The sequence below is a fragment of the Enoplosus armatus genome, chromosome 2, assembly GCF_043641665.1.
Source record: "Enoplosus armatus isolate fEnoArm2 chromosome 2, fEnoArm2.hap1, whole genome shotgun sequence".
In the NCBI taxonomy this organism is placed as follows: Eukaryota; Metazoa; Chordata; class Actinopteri; order Centrarchiformes; family Enoplosidae; genus Enoplosus; species Enoplosus armatus.
This window is the reverse complement of record NC_092181.1, coordinates 2,246,715-2,265,799: the sequence shown is the minus strand read 5'-3', so window position 1 is coordinate 2,265,799 and position 19,085 is coordinate 2,246,715. Positions and strand designations below refer to the sequence as shown.

At 44.0% G+C, this 19,085-nt stretch overlaps 1 protein-coding gene across 1 annotated transcript; it reads right to left on the bottom strand.

Moving 5' to 3' along the window:
- Positions 1-447: 447 nt before the first annotated feature.
- LOC139293775 (lysyl oxidase homolog 4-like) lies at positions 448-19,085 on the bottom strand. The gene is made up of 14 exons (XM_070915424.1): positions 18,818-19,085; positions 18,075-18,712; positions 17,143-17,348; positions 10,035-10,073; positions 9,696-9,903; positions 8,360-8,540; positions 6,645-6,799; positions 6,376-6,543; positions 5,672-5,834; positions 5,353-5,596; positions 4,274-4,389; positions 3,772-3,908; positions 622-733; positions 448-518 (listed from the first exon to the last, which is right to left on the bottom strand). Exons 1-14 carry the CDS (start codon positions 19,083-19,085, stop codon positions 448-450), a joined length of 2,706 nt encoding a protein of 901 aa, XP_070771525.1.

Below are 19,085 nucleotides of genomic sequence, written 5' to 3'. Positions count from 1 at the left end.
CCTGGTGATGTACTATAAAAGTCATAAGGTTGTTCTCATGTGCCCTCATGTCATTACTTTCTTAACTGTGGTTATGCTTTGATCAAGGTAATTAAATTTGTTACAAAATTCAAGACACATTTTTAAAATGGGAAACTTGTCTATGTTTTAAAATGGTGACATGATACTTGTGACGGCCAACTTTTGTCTTTTTTTTTTTACTTTGTTGTCATTTCCTCTTTCTACATTCACTGCTGAAGTCACTGCTGATGACAACCAGTCACGGGATCCTAATTAGTCATTTTTGCATGAAGTCCCTCTCATACTATCCCGGTTTCCCACCCTCCTTCCTCTGACCCTTATCTTTCTATTTACTGTCATTGTAATTCAACCTCCTTCCCCTGGCATGTTGAGGTGTAGTGAGGAGTTGTACAGTTGTTCTGTCCTTAAATCTGCGTGTTCCTTAATTCACAGGAAGTTGTTGGAGATCTGACGTTGGTGGTCAAACAAGTCCTCCACCTCGGCGCTGTAAGCATCGCCTGAAGAAAACAGACAAAGAAGAGAAGGTGAATACATGGCAACAAATAGGGGAAGTAAGAAACTGAAAGGATTCATGTGCATGAAAAGGTATTTGCGCTGTACCTGCATGGCATCCAAACATGTAAACTCGTGCTCCATCGTACTTGCACCGACAACGCATCACGTTGTTCTGGAAATCAGACTCAGCCATGTCTAAGGAAGGGTTGACCTCCACCTGTAAAAGAAAACAGACGAGATAAGATGCTGCAAGATTCAAGTCAGTCACCCTCCTCACAGTTGAGTACAGCACATATCTGATCGGACAGGATTTATTAAAGACCACAACACACAATATGCATGATGGAAATGTATGACGACAGCGCCGTTCTTTTGCTTTACATGGAAAAGTGCCCATGTAATGACAGATGTACTGTCCTCACATTTCCATTTGTAACACAGACAAGGCTGCCCCCCGTCTCCACAGCTCTTCGTCCTGCCAATTGAACCACTCGCACAAGCAGTTGAAGCATCCCAGCTTATCTGTCCTAGATGGGCACATGCTTTGTATTTCCCTCTACAAAGATGATATTTTGTTATGTATTTGTCGAAAGTATACGTCTCCTTTATGCATATACTTATCCTTTTAAGGGATTTCAAAGACATCTCTGGGTATAGAATTAATTGGTTAACTAAAGTCCCTCAATACTGCAGCCAAATATATCCACCTTACACCTGAATGGACCGTCAATGATTCCTTTACCTGCCTGTGAAAAAGACTCACCCCAAAACACTGAAAACTAAAGACAGTTTTTAATATCAACAGGTGTCTTTACAGGGCTGAATATGCACCATAGAGGTGAATATGTTGCGGAATATTTACTCAACTGTCTGTTGTTACTAACTGAAGTCATTTGGGAAATAATTTGGTCTAACATAAACGTTGAAATGTGTAGCTCATCAACTGATTAACTACAAGGTCACAGAATTCATTTCGTTCATTTTGACGTCTGACTTTGACGCCCATTCTGCTGTGGTAATATCCTGAGAACAATCTTGCAAATGTTTTGGGAGTGTCCTATTGTTTTTTGGAAACTTGACTTCCCCCATTGAAGGATTTACTGCGATGTGACTGTGTTCCAGACCGGACTCTGAGTCTGCTAAAATAATAGTTTGACTTTTTTTGGGGGGAAATACTCACTTTCTTGAGAAGATTAATATCAATCTCATGTCTGTAAGTTAAATATTGAGTCACAGGCAGGAGGTAGTTAGCTTAGCTTAGCATAAAGACTGGAAACAGTGTATAAACGTATGTAGTGTCGTAACTGTATAAACGACTAGTTGTGGTTTTACGGGGGCTTGTGTGCGGGACTATTTCTTGGCCGGGAGCCTGGAGTCTTCGCTGGTTGCCTGACAAAGTACCTTTTTTGTCTACGTCTGGAGCGGGAACACTGCAAGGAAGGTCTTTTTCATAAAGTAAGGGAACAAGTGAGTAAAGTAACACTTGACTTCAGACAGTTAGGAAACAACTGGTTTTCCATGGGGCCAACCAAGAAGCCACAGGATTATTGTTCTCTACTTTTCTATATGGCTCATGATGTATAAATTGGAGTTTCAAGTGATGCATGACATCACTTTCCACTGTTATCTTCATGCAGGAAAAAAAAGCTAGAAATGGGGATGACAGTTTTGGGTTTAGATTTAAGTTGCAGCCTATCATTAGACTGCAGCCATGGTTGGTTGCCATGGCTTGTTGTTTTCCGCCCTGTCTGCCTGCCTGCCTGCCTGCCTGCCATACATAAGAAAAAGCACACAAATGAATTTTCCTGACGCACACATCAAACAGATAACCTGACCACATATTCAACAAAGCAACCCAGTTTCTTTTTCTTTTACATACAGTATAAATGCTGTGGTTCCTTTATAATTATATTTACAGACTTCAGATGTAAAATATTCATAACTATGATTCTTCTAATTGCATTTTCAGCCAATTTTAATGTCAAGAACTTCATATATTTTTAATATTGCATGTTGAGAGCAGCCAATGATTTCAGCGCATATTTTATAGTACCGGTGTAAAACACCATATTAACTTGGTGGCAGTTGATGTCCTTTTAAAAGCTCTTGCAATAATGTGAAACAAAGGGCCCACAGCCTGTTTTACTGAACAATGAAAGGTCGTCACTGTCATGTAAAAGACTCTGAGGTTGTGCAGCTGATTCCTAAACGATGGAGCAATCAGGAGCAATCAAGCTGAGGTGGACGTGACTCATCGGTTTAAATGTATGGTCCTAAAAATGGCTGCCACCCTGCGATTCTTGATGAAGACTCAAAGAAACACCCAGCTGCATGAAAGAGGAGCGAGCATCGGCGCCCTCCCTCCATCTCTCACTTCTTACACAAATTTATGAGCAGCTCAACTACTGTTGAACCACGATCACGGCCGCAAAGTGGTGCTGGGTCACGTCGTCGTGGCAACAGTGGATCTCCGCTTTATGACATGCATGCGGTTTCATCTCTCAAGACGTGGCTTGTCACATGTGTACAGGCTCATGCGACGCAGATGGACCACTCCTGCATGTAGTTTACATACAGTCTACACACACGTGCGTGCAAAACATTGTGATTCTATGTAAACACTCAGAAAATAATTAGAAACTGTAAACATCATCACTTTGCTGCCACTAAACTGTCAGGAAAAAATAGAACAAATGACACAGAGGGGAGGACAGATGAGTAGGTCACCACAGCTGATTGCACGTCTAGAAACAGACGAGACGTGAAGTCGAACCAACAAACTCTCGAACAAGAAGCTCGCTCTGTACAAATGTAAAGTGCTGACAGAGCTGTTCCACAGCCAATAAGCCTGTACTTTCTGAAAGGGTGGACTAATAGCAGGTCTACTTTCTATATAAGTCCAGACTAAATTCTCTTTCCTTAAATACGCACACACCCCTCAAACTACATACATACTGTACACCTGAAACAGCCAAGAGCCATTTAGCTGAAATTATAGTCTTTTATCACATCTTTTATCTCGTGTGCGCCTTCAGATGTTGAAACACCAACTCCTGTGTTTTTTTCCCCTACTTTCACGCTCGATCTAAGAGGTTGTGCAAGCTACTAAAATTATGCGATTTCACCATGAAGATTGAAGCGTGGATTTCTTTTTTTCTTTGCATTTTTATTGGACTGACAATTTCACAATGAACTCTCTAGACTGCCGAGCAGACTGCATATTAGACATTTAATTTTAGAATGTAACCTCCTAACCTGGAAGATGTATTCACCAGGCCGTATGTCTGTGATGTCGATCCACTGGCAGTCAATATCGTGGCGGTAGGTGTCCCAGCAGCCGACTGAGATACCCTGCTGTCCCATGTTATAGCAGGCATACCGCTTATGGATACCTGGTAAAAAAAACAAACAAACAGAGTCCATGATGTGTAAATCTCTTTTGCTGTCAGTTGCTGTGGATTTGAATTTCTGCCAACAGCCTGAAATTATAACTAAATGATTTAAAAACTAGGTCTTTTTTTGGGGACCGTCAAATGAATAGAAAGGATCTAAACTGCGTAAAGCTGTCTGGGTTTTGTGAGGCCAAGATCAATTTAGGCTTGGCCTCTGATCTTACATTCAGACTTTGAATGCTCATTATGGGATTTCTGCTTTGCACTTTTATGTATTCTTGATTCCCTTGTTTGTCACGATTCTGCCCTCGTTTCCAGATTTCCCTCAAAAAGCAAACTTATGTAACATTAATCATTTGTTTTACCATCGGGACAGTAGGTGTCCTCCAGACAGAAGCTGGCCTTGTGACCTTCAGCCACCTTGGTCCCATTGAAGGTCAGCAGGTCGTAGTGGGTGAACACCTCAATGCTGTGGTAGTGCCTGAGGGTTGAATCGGAGTGACAAGATTATTACACGAGGGGAGTAAAGAACAATGATAGAAAGTTATCGAAGATCTCCACTGAATTTGCTGCTGTTTTTGTAGTTCCCAAGTTCTCACCTTCATCATCCTGGAATTAAAAAAACAAACAAAAGAACCCTGAGGTTTATTTGAAATCTAGCAGCCATAAATCCTGTTATATTGTCGTGAAGGCGACAAACAGACACGGACAACAATTGTAAAAACACAAGTGGGCAGATAGATATCAGTTTGGTGTCGCTCTTTCTCTCATTACAGAGCCATTCCCAAAACAGACTCTACCAAAAAGTCGAACCATGTGTTTGCTGGTTGGGGAGGTAGTGATTGGGTTGTGGCTGGGAGAGACACCGAGCTGTGCCTCCCGTTTTGGGACGCAGAACCACAACCGCTGAGATAAGAAGCCAGGCTGCTCTGAGTGCAGTCATGGCTCTGACTGTAACAACTGGGGTGACCAGTGAGGAGGATGTTTATTGTAAACATCATTTTGGAGGATAAAAGATTGTGTTTATTGCGTTAAATAACAGACTTTTATATGTGTCTGGTTATTTATAGTCCAGATCTCAAAAATATTCCTGCACTGTGCTACACCCAGTGATCCCATTTCACTCTCCAAATCTTAAATTCCCATTCATCTTCTGCGGCAGACATGACATTTTTTTTTACCTCTGGTAGCAACTGTGTTCTTACTAAAATTCTTCTTTTTCTTGTGCCACCTCTAATGATGCCGGGTCCCATGCCATGGAGGAGGTTATGCAGCTTTTCCTTTCCAACCAAACCCTTGCAGCAGCTAAAATCACCACATAGTCACTTCCTATCTGGTCGAAGGTGTAAAAAAATGAGCAGCCACACGGTGGCTCCGAGCAAACGCTTTAAATGTCTGGCTCAGGTTAGACATTTAAAGACATGGCTCCTCCTCCCGGTCTTACCTGTGACACTGGTGCCATGTCCAGCTTTCTCTGGTGGCTCGGGGTCGGAAGTCGGCGCGGCCCAGATTCATGATGCGGGAGGAGAAGCGCAGCAGGCGGCGGTGTCCGTAGGGCCAGTTCATCCGGGCAGCAGAGGAGGACAGGCAGTTCTCCTCATTAGCGCAGGTCAGCAGGTGGAGGGGTCGGTCCTCCAGGTAGGCCGTCTCTTGGACGAGCTGGGCATCCAGGACCAGGTCAGGAGCAGCTACAGGGGTCAAGACTCAAGAGTTAATTTCACTCTCATTGCACAAGAAATACGTTTGTGCTCACATGTACTCACTTTCTACGCACGTGACTCCTGCAGCCCTGCCATCTCCTCCTCTAGGACAGTAGACATTTGTGTTTTTGCGACACTGCTGGATGGACATCTCAGTGCCGATGCAGTGAGTTCCACTCAGAACCACCTCACGGGCGTCTGAAGAACCAGGCCAGTACCAGGTCTCCTGCACAGAGACAAAGTCACACACAAAACCACGAGTGCTCATTTGTGCTGTTGTATTAAACCCTTCTGGAATAACGACAAGAAGACATGTGAAAATTGTCAAATAGCAGCCTTTGCAATAAACAAAGAAACCCCATTTTATAAAGGAACTATCAGTACACATTATCACATTTTCCAGTCTTTTTCGCAATTTTAAAACTGCCCGTTAAATGTTCCCAGCAGCCCCCCTCAAAACACACTCACGCTTCCCTTTTCCATTCACAGTTCTATTTTCAGTTTGTTTGCTCTGTGAATTTCTCCCGAACTCTCTTTGCCTCACTTTCCCTATTTTCGGTGCGCTGGAAGTGGACGTTTGAGAAGCCTGTAATTACCCCAGGCCTCGGTAATAACACAGCACAGACACACAAACAGCAAGACGGAGAGAGATAGAGAGACAGAGAGAGAGAGAGAAGGAAATATAGGAGCACACAGAACAAAAGCTTAGAGACAGAAGAGGAGGCAGAAACCTGGAGAAAACATCAGCATATTCTTCTGTTGTTTACCTGATGAGCTCTTGAGGCGAAGCCCAAGCCCAGCTGTCGACAGACCACCATGGCCTCGTTGATGCCCCAGTTTTCACTACAAACGGAGCCCCAACGCTTCACCCCACTGACCTCCATCAGCACCTCCACACGGCCCTCAGCTGGCTCTCTACCTCCTGCCAGACGCACCTGAAGGTTAAGGGAGGAGGAGATGTTTTCTTGTCAGTCCGTGAATCCTGCTAAATGCCTGTCTGTGTATATGAATGCATGTTTTCGTGTGTGTTTCTCACCGTGGCCTGCATGCCAGTGTTGGGCACGTTGCAGCGGACGGCCACATCCTGGCTGTGTTTGCAGGTGTAGAGTGGCACCTGTCTGTAGGTACACTCTGTAATCGACTTCTCCCTGCCGGTACACTGCACGCTGTTCATGTGGATGAGACCAGTACCTGCAGAAGAGGAAGGAACAGTTGATTGATTCACATGTGTCTTACCAACCATAGGCCACATGCAAAAAGACAGGCTCACACACACACACACACACACACACGGTACATAAAAGACATAAAACCTGATGGCTCTGCAGCCCAAGATGTCCACAGAGCAGGATTAAAAGCCCAGACATGATCGGGACCTCTGATGTGGCTCTGAAACTGAGCTTAGCCAGAGAGCTCTCTGTCTAAATTACTATACACTCTGCTGCACAGTGCACACCAGAGCCATGCTTTATAAACTAAAATAGATACCAAAATGGCAAAATGGAGGAAAATCTTTGAACACATCTATGTGTGCGTAGGTGTGCGAGGCCCAGGCTAAAGCCCTATAAAGCCCTATAATTTGGACTTAAATAGCTAATGATGTCATGAAGTCTAGCTTCAAGTTGCTCGTCTCTAGTTGCACTACCCATGAGCCTTCACATCGCTCCTGCAACACAGATTCATCTCTTCTAAGTTATATGATCACACAACTCTGGTAAACTAGCCTGAGACATTAAAAGCCACAATGCTCCATTTTGACATTTAACCATGTTCGTTATTCAGACACAACAGCACCATAGCACCTACTTTAATAGAGCTCTAAAAGTAACACTCAAGTGGTTTCCATGAATTACTTCATTAAGTAAAGTAGAGAGAAGGAAATGCACCCACCATTATAGGAGATGCTATGTGCTCATTTGGGCAGAAAGATAATGTGAGGAAATGAACGTGATTACAGAGTTACTGCAGAGGTACGGCAAGAAAGAAAAGACTATAACTGAGTGTGTGAAAGGCGGGGTGTGGGGTCTATTTCCTGGGAAAATGTTTCAATCCAGTGGCTATATTTTCGTGCCCACAACAAACGCAGCGCCAAAGTAATCACAACGTTTCTGAACGTTTGGTCTTGCTCACTGCTGATTGCCTGACATCCCGGTTTCAAAGCTGTGCTAACGTTTCACACACAACAGGTTTATTTTGACAACAACACATGCCATTGTTTTGGTGGCTGGAACCTCCTAGCATAGTTTACACTTGTATAAATGGTCATGGGTAGAGTTCCTCAACAATCAGCTTCTCCAATAGAAGTAGAAGTCAGGCAGTAAACATTTTCTCTGGGTTTATTTGTCTGCTCGGGTCCACTGTTCTTGGAGTACTGCGTTTAGCAACAGACATATTTAGGCCGAGAAGTGTTTAGTCTAAAGGATCACTGAGCAAAACTGACCATACTCGGGGTGCACGGTGAACTCAGGCACTGATTCAAAGTCTGTACCATTTAACATGTTATCAGATCAGTAGCTGGGGGTCTTCTTTACATACAGTAATATATTTTATGATTTTGTGAATTATCTGCTCACTGTAGGACAAGAGGACAAATAAAGAACTAATTATAGTTTGTTTAAACATTCAGATGTCATGGTCATGGTGAATGAAGCTACGTAAATGTATCACATGGAAAGCACCAGAAAGACTTCAAAGTGCAGTTTGGCTTTATGTACACTATGTGTTTGGGTATGTTTATGTGTCCTATCTCACCCTGTCCCAGCTGAGCCTTGGTGAGGGCCTCTTTGGCCGTCCCAAAGCCCAGCTCTCTGCAGACCACGCTGGCTGCAGTGATGCCCCACAGGTGGTCACACACGGTGCCCCACTTCCCCTCCTTCAGCACCTCAACACGGCCCTCTCCGACCCGGGGCCCCGCCTTCAGACGCACGACCGGCTGGAAGGAAAAATAGAGAGTTTAGGTCAGAAACTTTTGAAGCGTTTGTGAATTGATCTGGAAATTTGGCACATTTAAAGCCCGTCTGGATCTGGATGCTCGTCGCTACATGATCAGATTCAGTTAAACTGCCTAATAAACTAGATTTCAGTTTGAGAATGGTATTTGTTTTTTTTATACAATGATTGAGTGATTCTACTATTTGAGCAAACACACCAGAAGACATTTCTTGTACGCTCATACTTTACATACATCTGAATCATATAGGCCTCCTTGGACCGTTCTTTTGATACGACTGAAGACATAAGAGTTTTGTATTTTCTCAACACGGTGCAAAGGACTGCTTGAGGAAAATAAACTTGCATTAAAATTATTACTTTAATTTAACAGTTGACATTTTGGGGAATAATAATCTTAATCACAGTCACAGAGAGAAACAGTCAGCCTGGATCTGTATAAAGTTAAAGCAAGACGAAAGACCCTGTAAAACACGCAATGTGTTGTTTCATACTATGGTTTTTGTAAGCATTAAACAAAGCAGATATAAATTGTTAATTCATTATTGAGCTAGAGGTGCTGGAAGGCAGATTTTTCTACCTTTCAAGAGAGCGGGGTATCAATCTTCTCATCTAATTCTTGACAAGAAAGCTATGAGCATGTATAATATTCCTTAAAGTCATCCCTTATGCCAAATTGTTTCTCTGATGTTTCCCTTTTCTGGTATTTTTTGACATGTGTGGTTTTGTAAAAACATTTATTTGCTTTCTTGCCAAGAGTTTGATGAGAACATCGATACCTCTGCTCCGTCCACTTAGTTTAGCTTAGCATATAGACTAGCCTAGCAGCAGGTTGAAACAGCCAGTGTGACATCTAAATTTTACAAATGATGTCATTTACAGTATTAAACTTTGGGCAGAGCCAGGCTAGCTGTTACCCTCTGCTTCCAGTCTTTACGCTAAACTAAGCTAAGCTAAGCTAAGCTAATTGTCAGCTGGCTGTAGCTTCAAAGCTAACACGCAGATTTGAGAGTGGTATCAATCTTATCATCTAACTCTGCAAGAAAACTAATATGCATATTTCCTAAAATATCAAGCTATTTCCTTAATTTTCACCCATTTGCAATCTGTATTGTTTTACTTCCTCCTCCACACTCACCGGCACAGCAGGCGGCGCAGGTGCTCTGCCATAGCGCGTGAACTGGGATCCAGGGACACAGCGGACCACAGCGTGCATGCCACCGCGGCATGGGACATCACTCCTGGGGATTGACAGCTGAGCCTGGCACTGCGACAGAGAGACCTCCACGCCCTGACACTGCACCTTCTCCACCCAGTAGGCCTTCTTACTGATCTGTGTCCTCAGCCTGGGCGGAGGAGAGAAGCAGAGGAGGAAGACATAGCAGGGAGAGACATAAGAGATACGTATTTGTGATTTGTCACATTTGTCACACAATTTATGAAGTTATATCCTACAAAGAGCAGATGTGGATTTTACCTGGAGGACGGATCAGCTAACTTGGAGTCCCACAGTTTCCTGAAAGAAAGAGAACATCACATCTTTACATCCAGTAGACTAAACAACCAGCAGTCCTATGCACTTCCACAGTCTACTCCTGTGCTCCTCCCTCTTTCTCCTCTTTCCTTCTCAATCATCCTCTCCTTTCTCTTCCTTGGCATCTTCCATTCTGTCTATCAAATCTTAAACAAACAATCTGAAAGCTATAGACACAACATGCTGGAAAGGGCGTGCGCGTCTTTGGATAAACATAGTCCTCATGTAGGAGACAGGGAGTGAGAAAGAGAGAGGGAGATTTACAATAAGGGATCACATAACGTTCCTCCTTTGTTTTCTCTCAAACCACTACCTTCTTGTCATGACTTTTTTTAGATCTTCCATTTCTACATTCATGGGTATTTCTGTTTCAGTGTTTGCCTATATGTCTGCAGTGGATGTCTGGTTTGGGGCATCCATGTGGAAAAAAACTAAAAATATGAATAAGCCACTATACATTAATCCCTGCGAGGAGCCTTATTGAGGTCTGCCAACTCCAACAGGGCTTTCTAAACTGTGTCTAGTTTCAGGGATATTAGCTACCTTAAACTAACTTTGTGTATACACAAAATGAGGCCCCCTGCGCCTGGGCACACACACACACACACACCATGCTAAAACCTAAAAAAAGTGAAGAAGAAAAAAAGAGAATTCAATAAAAAGAATGATTCACAAACCAGGCAGAGTCTGGGAAGTGTCTCTCTGCGACACACACACTCACACATTAGAGCTGACCACTTGCATCGGCCAGTATGACCACAGACAGGTGCAGCGTGACTGACGCCCTTCATGAATGTGCCTGAATTAAATGAGTCAGAACACCAAGTATAGACAGGAGGAGAGTTTACTGTATAACCGAATTCATGATGCAATTAAATATTTGGCAAACTAAAACGGGAGATGTTTCCTCTCCAGGAGAACCCCAGAATCCTGGTATTCCACAAGTTATTAAGCACAGTCGCAACATTAGTTGAGAATTGTGTTTAAAGCCAGAACGGCCTATAAGGAAGGCCACAATAGGAACCCTGAGCCGGACTGTATGGAACATGTGCACCACAAATCATTTACAATCAGGCAGACAGTGAGGGGCAAACTGTGTATGTTTCTTTCACAGCAAAGGGAAATGTCCACCCTCACATAAGCGTATCATTATTTTGTGATGTTTGCTGCAGTCCAGCAGTCTGGTCCAGACAACTGGCCTCCTCTGGTTGTTAAATTTGTTTATTTTTCACACTCAAAGTGGTGAAATCTGCAAACAACCACTACATCCTTGACTCTCTGTGTTTTAGCTGCTCTGGAAATATCTTAAACCTGCAAAACCTGATTGTTTTGGGCCACTTGGGGGACGTGGAAACAAGCTGTAAACACAACGTTGACATATTATCACCTCTTAAGTTGATATGGTGAGTTAGCAAACAGATCCTTACAGAGCAACATTATCATTCTCTCTTTTGGCTCTGTTTTTGGCCTCTACCAACTCCTGAGGGAAATATCTTTCTCTTTAGAGGTTAAATGCTCCGCCATGTTCACCAGTCGTTACTTTGTCTGTCTGCTGTCTACATCCGAGCTTTGTTTGGCTGATAACAGCCGCCTGCTGCTGGAGATGAGGTTGGTGAGAGCAGTGAGAGCTAACCTAAACACTAAAGACGCTAAAACAGCCGTAGAGTTGAGGCGACCTGCAGAGTTGAGTAATGCTTCTCTGTGGGTTTGTCACTATGAGTGACCACCATTCATATAAAAATCCATTTTATATTTGTACATGTATTAATATAAAAATATTGATTAGTGCAGCTTTAAGTACAATTTCAGGTAATTCCCATTTTGTGAACCTTTGGACTTTTACATAAAAATATTGTACTTTTTACTCCGGCTGGAGTTACTAGTTTCTAGTTTCTATTTAGTTGCTTCTAAATTTTACACGAGATAAAACATATAACACATTTTCCCTTCCCATCTGCATTACCACCTTTCCTTCCTTCTTTCTGTTCTTTTAGTTTTCCTTCTTTATTTCTTTCATTCGCTTCATCCATCAGTCCGTCTTGTCTCGTTTTCGGTCCCTTCTTCTTTCCCTTCTTTGCTTCTTTTCTTCATTCTCCTATTTCCCTCCCCTTTTCATTGGCTAGCTGGTCTGAAAGCATGAACGTCCCTAAAACCACCTCTAATACCACCTCTGCAAGGAAATAAGACACATAAAATGGTATATCTTAACAACACAATGGATCTAGAAATGCAGTGTTTCAGTGTAGATTTCTTTCCAGATGTTCTTTGTGCAATGTAAATCAGATGTGCGAGTTGTGTGTGATAGTGTGTATTTGCTTGTGTCTATCTGCTGTGCGCATTTGCACAGTTTAAAATGTTTCATAACTCGGTGGTAAATCAAAATGAGAGAGACAGACTGAGGGGGTGTTAGTTCATGGTTTGGAGGAGGGGGAGGAGGAGGGGGAGAGTGCTACCCATATAATTGCCTGCTCTGCTTGGCAGTGTCTGCTGTGCGGTCGAGCAGTAGCATGTTGGTTCACACACACCAGACATGGAAATATGCACGTACATATCAACTTTCCCTGCCTTGCCTCTGTAAAAACAAAGCTCTTTAAAACCCCAGCTGCATGCTGGGAAACAAGGAGCGAGTGATGTAAGGCTGAAGTCTCTGTGAACTGGGCAACTTTTATGAGCATCGCTTAACTTCACAGGAAGAAGAGAAGCATGTTTTCAGACACATTTCAGTTGTCCTACTGAGAGTTAAACGCAAGGTGGATGTTGCTCTTTGGTTGGAAACAAAGGTTGGTGCTGAGTTAAGACTCGCTCAGTCTTATGAGGAGATTTAAAGGAAGGGAAGTAAACCACAGCATCAAGCCTCAGGCACAACAAACAGGTTGTGACCGCAGCACTGCTGAATCCTTTTAACCAGGAGAAGATTTTCTTACTTCTCAGGATCTTTAGCTCGATGCCAGGTTTTTTATGCAACTCTGACCACACAATACCGTAAGCCACACTGGAGAGAGGAGCTGACTGTCAGGGAAGCAGAGATAACCTGTTATTATGCTGCATGAAGGCAAAGCTGCCTGACTGGAACAATGGACTCACTCAGGAGACAGCAGGTTGCCACACTGACTCCACAACAGCCTCTAGACAGTCACATCAACCTCCATGGAATGAAAACTCAAAGGGGTCATAATGATGTACTTTCCATGAATTGCGGCTTTCAGCATAATTGCCACAAAGGCATAAAAGTCGTAACTGAGGAGGGGAGAAGGAGCAGGGGGTTAAAGTAAATTAGAAGAACTGAAGAAGTTACTGTCAGCCTCAAAGAGAGCGTGGATGTGATGAAACAAGGGAGCTGGAAAATGGCTTTAGCACTTGCCTTTTGTAAGCACAGCAAAGTGGGGGAGTATTTAAACATCTGTAAAAACGCGCTGAGCAACTTAACAGGCTGAGACAAAGCCAGTCACACCAAAAAAACAACCACATGGCCAGAGAGGGAAGTGCTGACACAGCAAAGGGTGTGCAGCAGGTTCAGTCGAGAGAATATTCTAGATTAGAGGATCCCTCAAACCATAATTACAGCTGTTCCAGTGGACACAAACCCCAAAGAAGAGCGGGCATGGACCGCCGCAAGCACAAGTGGGTAGCAGGAAGATGTTATGTGACTGGTTTCATGGATGGATCAATATAAACAGGGTTCAAAATACGGGGGAGCTACCGGGAGCTCGGCTCCCCTGAACGAGACATGAGCTCCCCAGAGAGCCTCATTTGATAAATTTAGGAAGTGCACCTTTTTTTTGAGGTAAGAACACCTAAATAGCCCTTATTTAAATCATTATGTCCTAAAATTTGTAAAATTCACTAATAGCCAAATCCAGTTTTCTTAGGCATTTTCACTGCCCCCTTTGTGAGCGAGCCCGAGACCGAGCGGTTGGGAGGCGGGGTTAAAGGAAACGCTCGCACACATGTGGAAGATCCAGGTAATTTTACACCTGGATGTCGAACTTTTTTGGCTTCATGCGCCACTGAGCAACTTGCATAGGAATGAATGGGGCCTGCCTCCGACACTGTATCCAGTTCTCTTTGTACATCCATGATGGCCACGCTTGCAGCTCTGTGAGGTAGTTTGATCTGATGATAATGCTAGATGAAAAATGAAGGGATCATCCAATAGCTGTTGAGACATTTCACTAAAAAACTAAAACTTCGACCTCATGGTGGCGCTAAAAAAGAAAAGAGAAGTCAGGAAATCACCACGTAGACTTCATCCTCTGGGGACCATAGATGTTTGTAAAACATTTAATGGCTATCCATCCAATGTTTGTGGAGATGTTTTAGTCTGGACCAAAGTGGTGGACGGACTGACTGTCATTGCTATCCTTAGAATTATGCTGCTAGTGTGGCTAAAAATGGCAATTGTCACTAAATGGATAAGATACGTCACAATTTCTACCTCAGGAAACATTTTCAAAAGGACAGTCACCAACATAAATATCTGCTTCGAAATACGTGAACACGCGTGGCTCTAGATGCCAAGGATCCACCTCATGTTGCTTGTTCTTTTTGTTAAAAAGAATCCCCTCCTCAGCTGTTTACTGTCGGACAAAAATGGCTGCACCATTCGTCTCCCACGTAGCTGGGTGGAGGTTGACAAAATACAAACAACATTCTCTGGCCTGGTTCAGTCTTTACACAAGCCGCTGGTTGGGTTCTTGGCACAGAAACGTGATGTTTCTCCAGACAACATGGAGGTGTTTTTCAGTGTTGTCCACATTAGCATTTGATTTACAGAGTTAGCGGTCTGATGGACAACCAAGCCATATTCTTGAGTACGTCTTTGCTCCATCTTTGACTTGAAAGGGGTCTGAGCTTGACCAAATAAAGGACCCACTTCATCGAAAGTGAGGACAAATTGGTTTCTCACATCGCTGCATCTGAACTACACAGCTCCAAAGAAGCCCTAAGAGATAAGACACTATGAGAGAGAGGTATTCATTGCTAGGCTGTAGCCGTGGTGGCGAACGGGGCAGCTGAGGAGAAGCAGAGCAGAGCACAAGGGGTAATTATTGGCGACATGGAGAGACAGATGGTGCAGGGCAGGCCAGCGGTCAGTACAGTCGTCCTGTTAGCCAAGCCATAAAAAGACCTCTGTGGGCAGACAGACGGACACACAGAGGGTGGTGTTCGCGAACGTGCACAAGCGTGTACGTTGTTTACGTAAGGTCTCGTAAGATGCTGTGCGATGAGGGTGGAGGGAGGGATGTATTAGTGTGTGTGTGTGTGTGTAAGTGAGGTATTGGGGTTTTGATGGTATGTGTGTAAGGGCTTTGAAGGTTTGTGTAGGTGCTTCAGCGGGTATTCATGGCTAAAGTTAGATGAGCTGGATTTATAGGAACAAAATCAGCACAACAGCCTGACATTATTAGTTGAGCATTATTTGTGTTTGAGGGACAATAAAAGAGTTATGAAAACACATAGAAAGCTGAAGTTCAGTTTCTTTTCCTCCCTAGCCTGTGCACAGAGGGGATTATATGATAAATGTGCATCTATGACTGTATTTTACTACTCAGTCAAATATTAGCACATTTTAATTTTAATTGATTTGTTTGGTTGGGATTCAACAACTACAACTCCCATGCAGCTGTAGTTGTTGCAAACATCTAACAAACTAGCTGACGAACAAAAAGAGAAACTAGCTAACGAACGAAATTCGTTTTGTTAAAATTATGAAATGTTAAAATGTTATTGTCCAGTACAGTAAGATACCCAGTTTGATTTAACCATTTAACTAGATTTTTTTGGCCATTTGTGGGCGGCCAAAACAAGCTGACATACCCACCCAGCTGGGTGGGTAGTGTGAAGTGTTTTTTTTTGTGTTTTTGAGTTTTTGAGTGAACCACAATAGTGAAATTACTGTGAAACAAAACATGACCTGAAAAGATGCTAAAACGCTGAGCAGAGCTGGAGGTTTATCACTACCCAAACCTTTTCACATAAACATAGTCATTTGCTGTATTGTTAATATAAAAATATTGATTATAGCAGCTTTAAAATATGGACAGAAAACCCCAGGAGCAGCTTTAAAATAAAATTGATGAAATCTATTGAGTCACAGAAGCTAGCCAAAGTCCTGGCCCTATTCTAGCTAGCAAAAAAACATGTCACTGCTTGGTTGTAAAATGCTGCTGTTTAATATTAGCCTGGGAACCACACGAATCTGCGAGCTTGAGTTTTATTTGATCTGGCAGATGCGTCTGGCCCCCCTCCCGTTTACACAGATTGCCATCCGGCCTGATTCAGGTTGGGCCAATCACAACCGTTTATTGAATATGGGGCGGGTTTAAGCGCCGTTGAGGCATTTTTTCGTAAAAAAAAAACTAAACAAGATGATTGCCACTGATGTGGAACGTTCTGAATCAACTTTAGCATCAGTTTAATCTGTTAAATGGTGTAAAATCTATGATTTAATGTAATTAATCATTGATTATTGACTAATGATATTAATAGAGACATACAAAGAAATCAAGTTTCCTCAATAGCATATGTGCTGACTGTGGGTTGAATAGATGTGAGCCTACTACTCTGCATTAGAAAGTGCTGCTGTGCACAGTTTTCACTGGGGGGTTTCTTAAATATATGAGATTAGAAACCATGTAAGGGAGGTTCCATGTAAAGACACATAATCATGATGATAATCTTGTAGTCTGCATCTGACATTAATAACATACTCTCTGAGACTATTTTAAAGGTCTGCTTCGTGGCCCACTCAGCCAATGGGGCAGACGGGCCTGGCGGACGGACAGGCTCGGCTAATGCCACAGTGGACATGTCATGCCAAATGTGGTTGTACTAATGACAGCAGTTGTGGTTAACCTCTACTACAGGGGGGACGGAACAGCAGTCCAGGCATGGGGCCGCCTAATCCGTAAAGGGATGTGTAGTCCACCGCACTTTTCCATCCCTTTCATAACCACACAGACAGACACACACACACACACACACACACACACACACTCTGTCTCTGTCTCCCTCCTCTGTCACTTAGCTGTGTCCACTCTCACATACTCACCTGTAGGCATTTTGGTCAAACGCTTCTGCAGCAGGGAATCCTAACATGCCACATGCGACACGGCTGCTGCTGAGGTCCCAGCCATGGTTACACACGTGACGCCACCTCCCAGCATGCCTCACTTCCAGCACTCCTTCCGTCACCAGACCGCCATGGTTACTGGACAGCACAGGCCTTAGACGAGCCTCCTCTAAGTGACCGGATCCCTGTCCACGAGAAAACACGCAATTTTTAAAGATGATTAATAATTACAGTGTGGAGCTGCTTTATCCTAAATAAAGAGTTTTATTTAAACTTCTTCCCTGTCAGAGGATAGAAATGGATCTTTGTCGCACTTTTTGAAGGCTTCAGCCTCAACCCACATCAACCAAGCTTTTGTCATACACTAAAACAGGATTCATTTGAGTCAATAAACATGACTTTGTTTAACTATATATCCGCAGGCGGCACGCAATCGAGAGAAGAATAACATGATAAGATGACCTTCTATGTCTCTAATCATCACACTCTCTAATCATCCACATTACATAGGCCGCAGGAAGGAAACTAACAGAAAACAGAGTTTGTTTAATGTGACGGGATACGTGTCACGATGATTACAAAATGGTAAAGAAAGTGTAAACTCTGCAAGCTGAAAAGAAGGAAAGCTAAACAAGGGATAAATGTCTTGCAATGTCCTCTGGTCTTAGTTTCTTGCATGTTCGAAGAGTCGGGGTTGTAGATCTTCTGGTGGTTGGGTCCTAAGGCAGGCAACTTAACGCAGCATAAGAACTGGATCTGGAGAGGGTCTGGTTTTAGGTTGATCTCTAATTATATCCACTGGCCTGTGGCTCCACAATTGACATCTATGTATGGGAGTCTGAATAAAGCTAGATTGGGCTATGTCTTTGGTGTGTACCAGAGGTTGTGTGTGTGTGTGTGTGTGTCTTTACCTGTGTGTGCGCATCAGTCTCCTGTCCCATGTCTGGATACACAGGCTCTGGTTCGACATGGTTCCCACTGAGCTGCTGATGCCTGTCACTCCTCTGCTGGGGCTGGGACTGCCTGTCTACCTGTCCCTCTGCCTCTCGTCTCACTGCCTGTGGACTGGTCCTCGCTGTCTCCTGCCTCTGCCTGTAGGATGCGCCGTTTGCCAGATGTGAAGGTAGCTGGTGCCCTTGTGGCAGAGCCGAGCTGACCTGCGGGCCTGCTCTGGAACCGCCTCGATTCCGACGCAAGATCTGGATTTCGTGGCCATTTTCCTGCGGTGAGATGATGCTGCGACGGGAAGAAGTTGGGTTGCGATTGAGGGCAATCTCATGGCCTCTTGCAGAAGAAGAGGAGATTTGGGCTGGAGCTGAAGGGGACGCAGACTGTGGCTGTGGTGGGTTTCTCTGTCTTGGCTGGCGCCTGGAGGAGGAGGGAGCCTCCTCCAAGGGGACAGATGGGGAGCTCGGTCTCCTTTCTGGGCTGCAAATGACCCCCAGGTCCTCAGCGTGGGTGCAGTCATTGATTCCCCAACCATTGGAGCGACAGTCTGCAATAGAGAGCTCTGCACCTCTGCAGCGCACATTGTCCAACCAGATCAAACCTAAAAGCAAGACAGGGCGGTAAGTCACTGAATCGAGAAAAAAAAAGAAAGAAAATTAAGAAATACTTTATTTGTGAGGTGCTCAACGCCATTGGCTGGACGTACCTTGTCCCTCGCCAAACTTTGCACTGTGCGCCCAGGTAAAGCCGCGTTGGAAGCCCAGCTGTCGGCACACCACGTTGGCCAGGTTGATATCCACCTCGTCATCACACACTGTGCCCCATGCGCCATTGTAGAACACCTCCACACGTCCCTCGTTGGCATTGCGCCGGCCTACGCCTGCTAGACGCACAAGCACCTCTTGGGCAGACAGCGGAGGGGGGGAGAGGAGAAGCAGGAGGAGGAGTGTGGACAGGGAGCTGAGGCCTAGCAT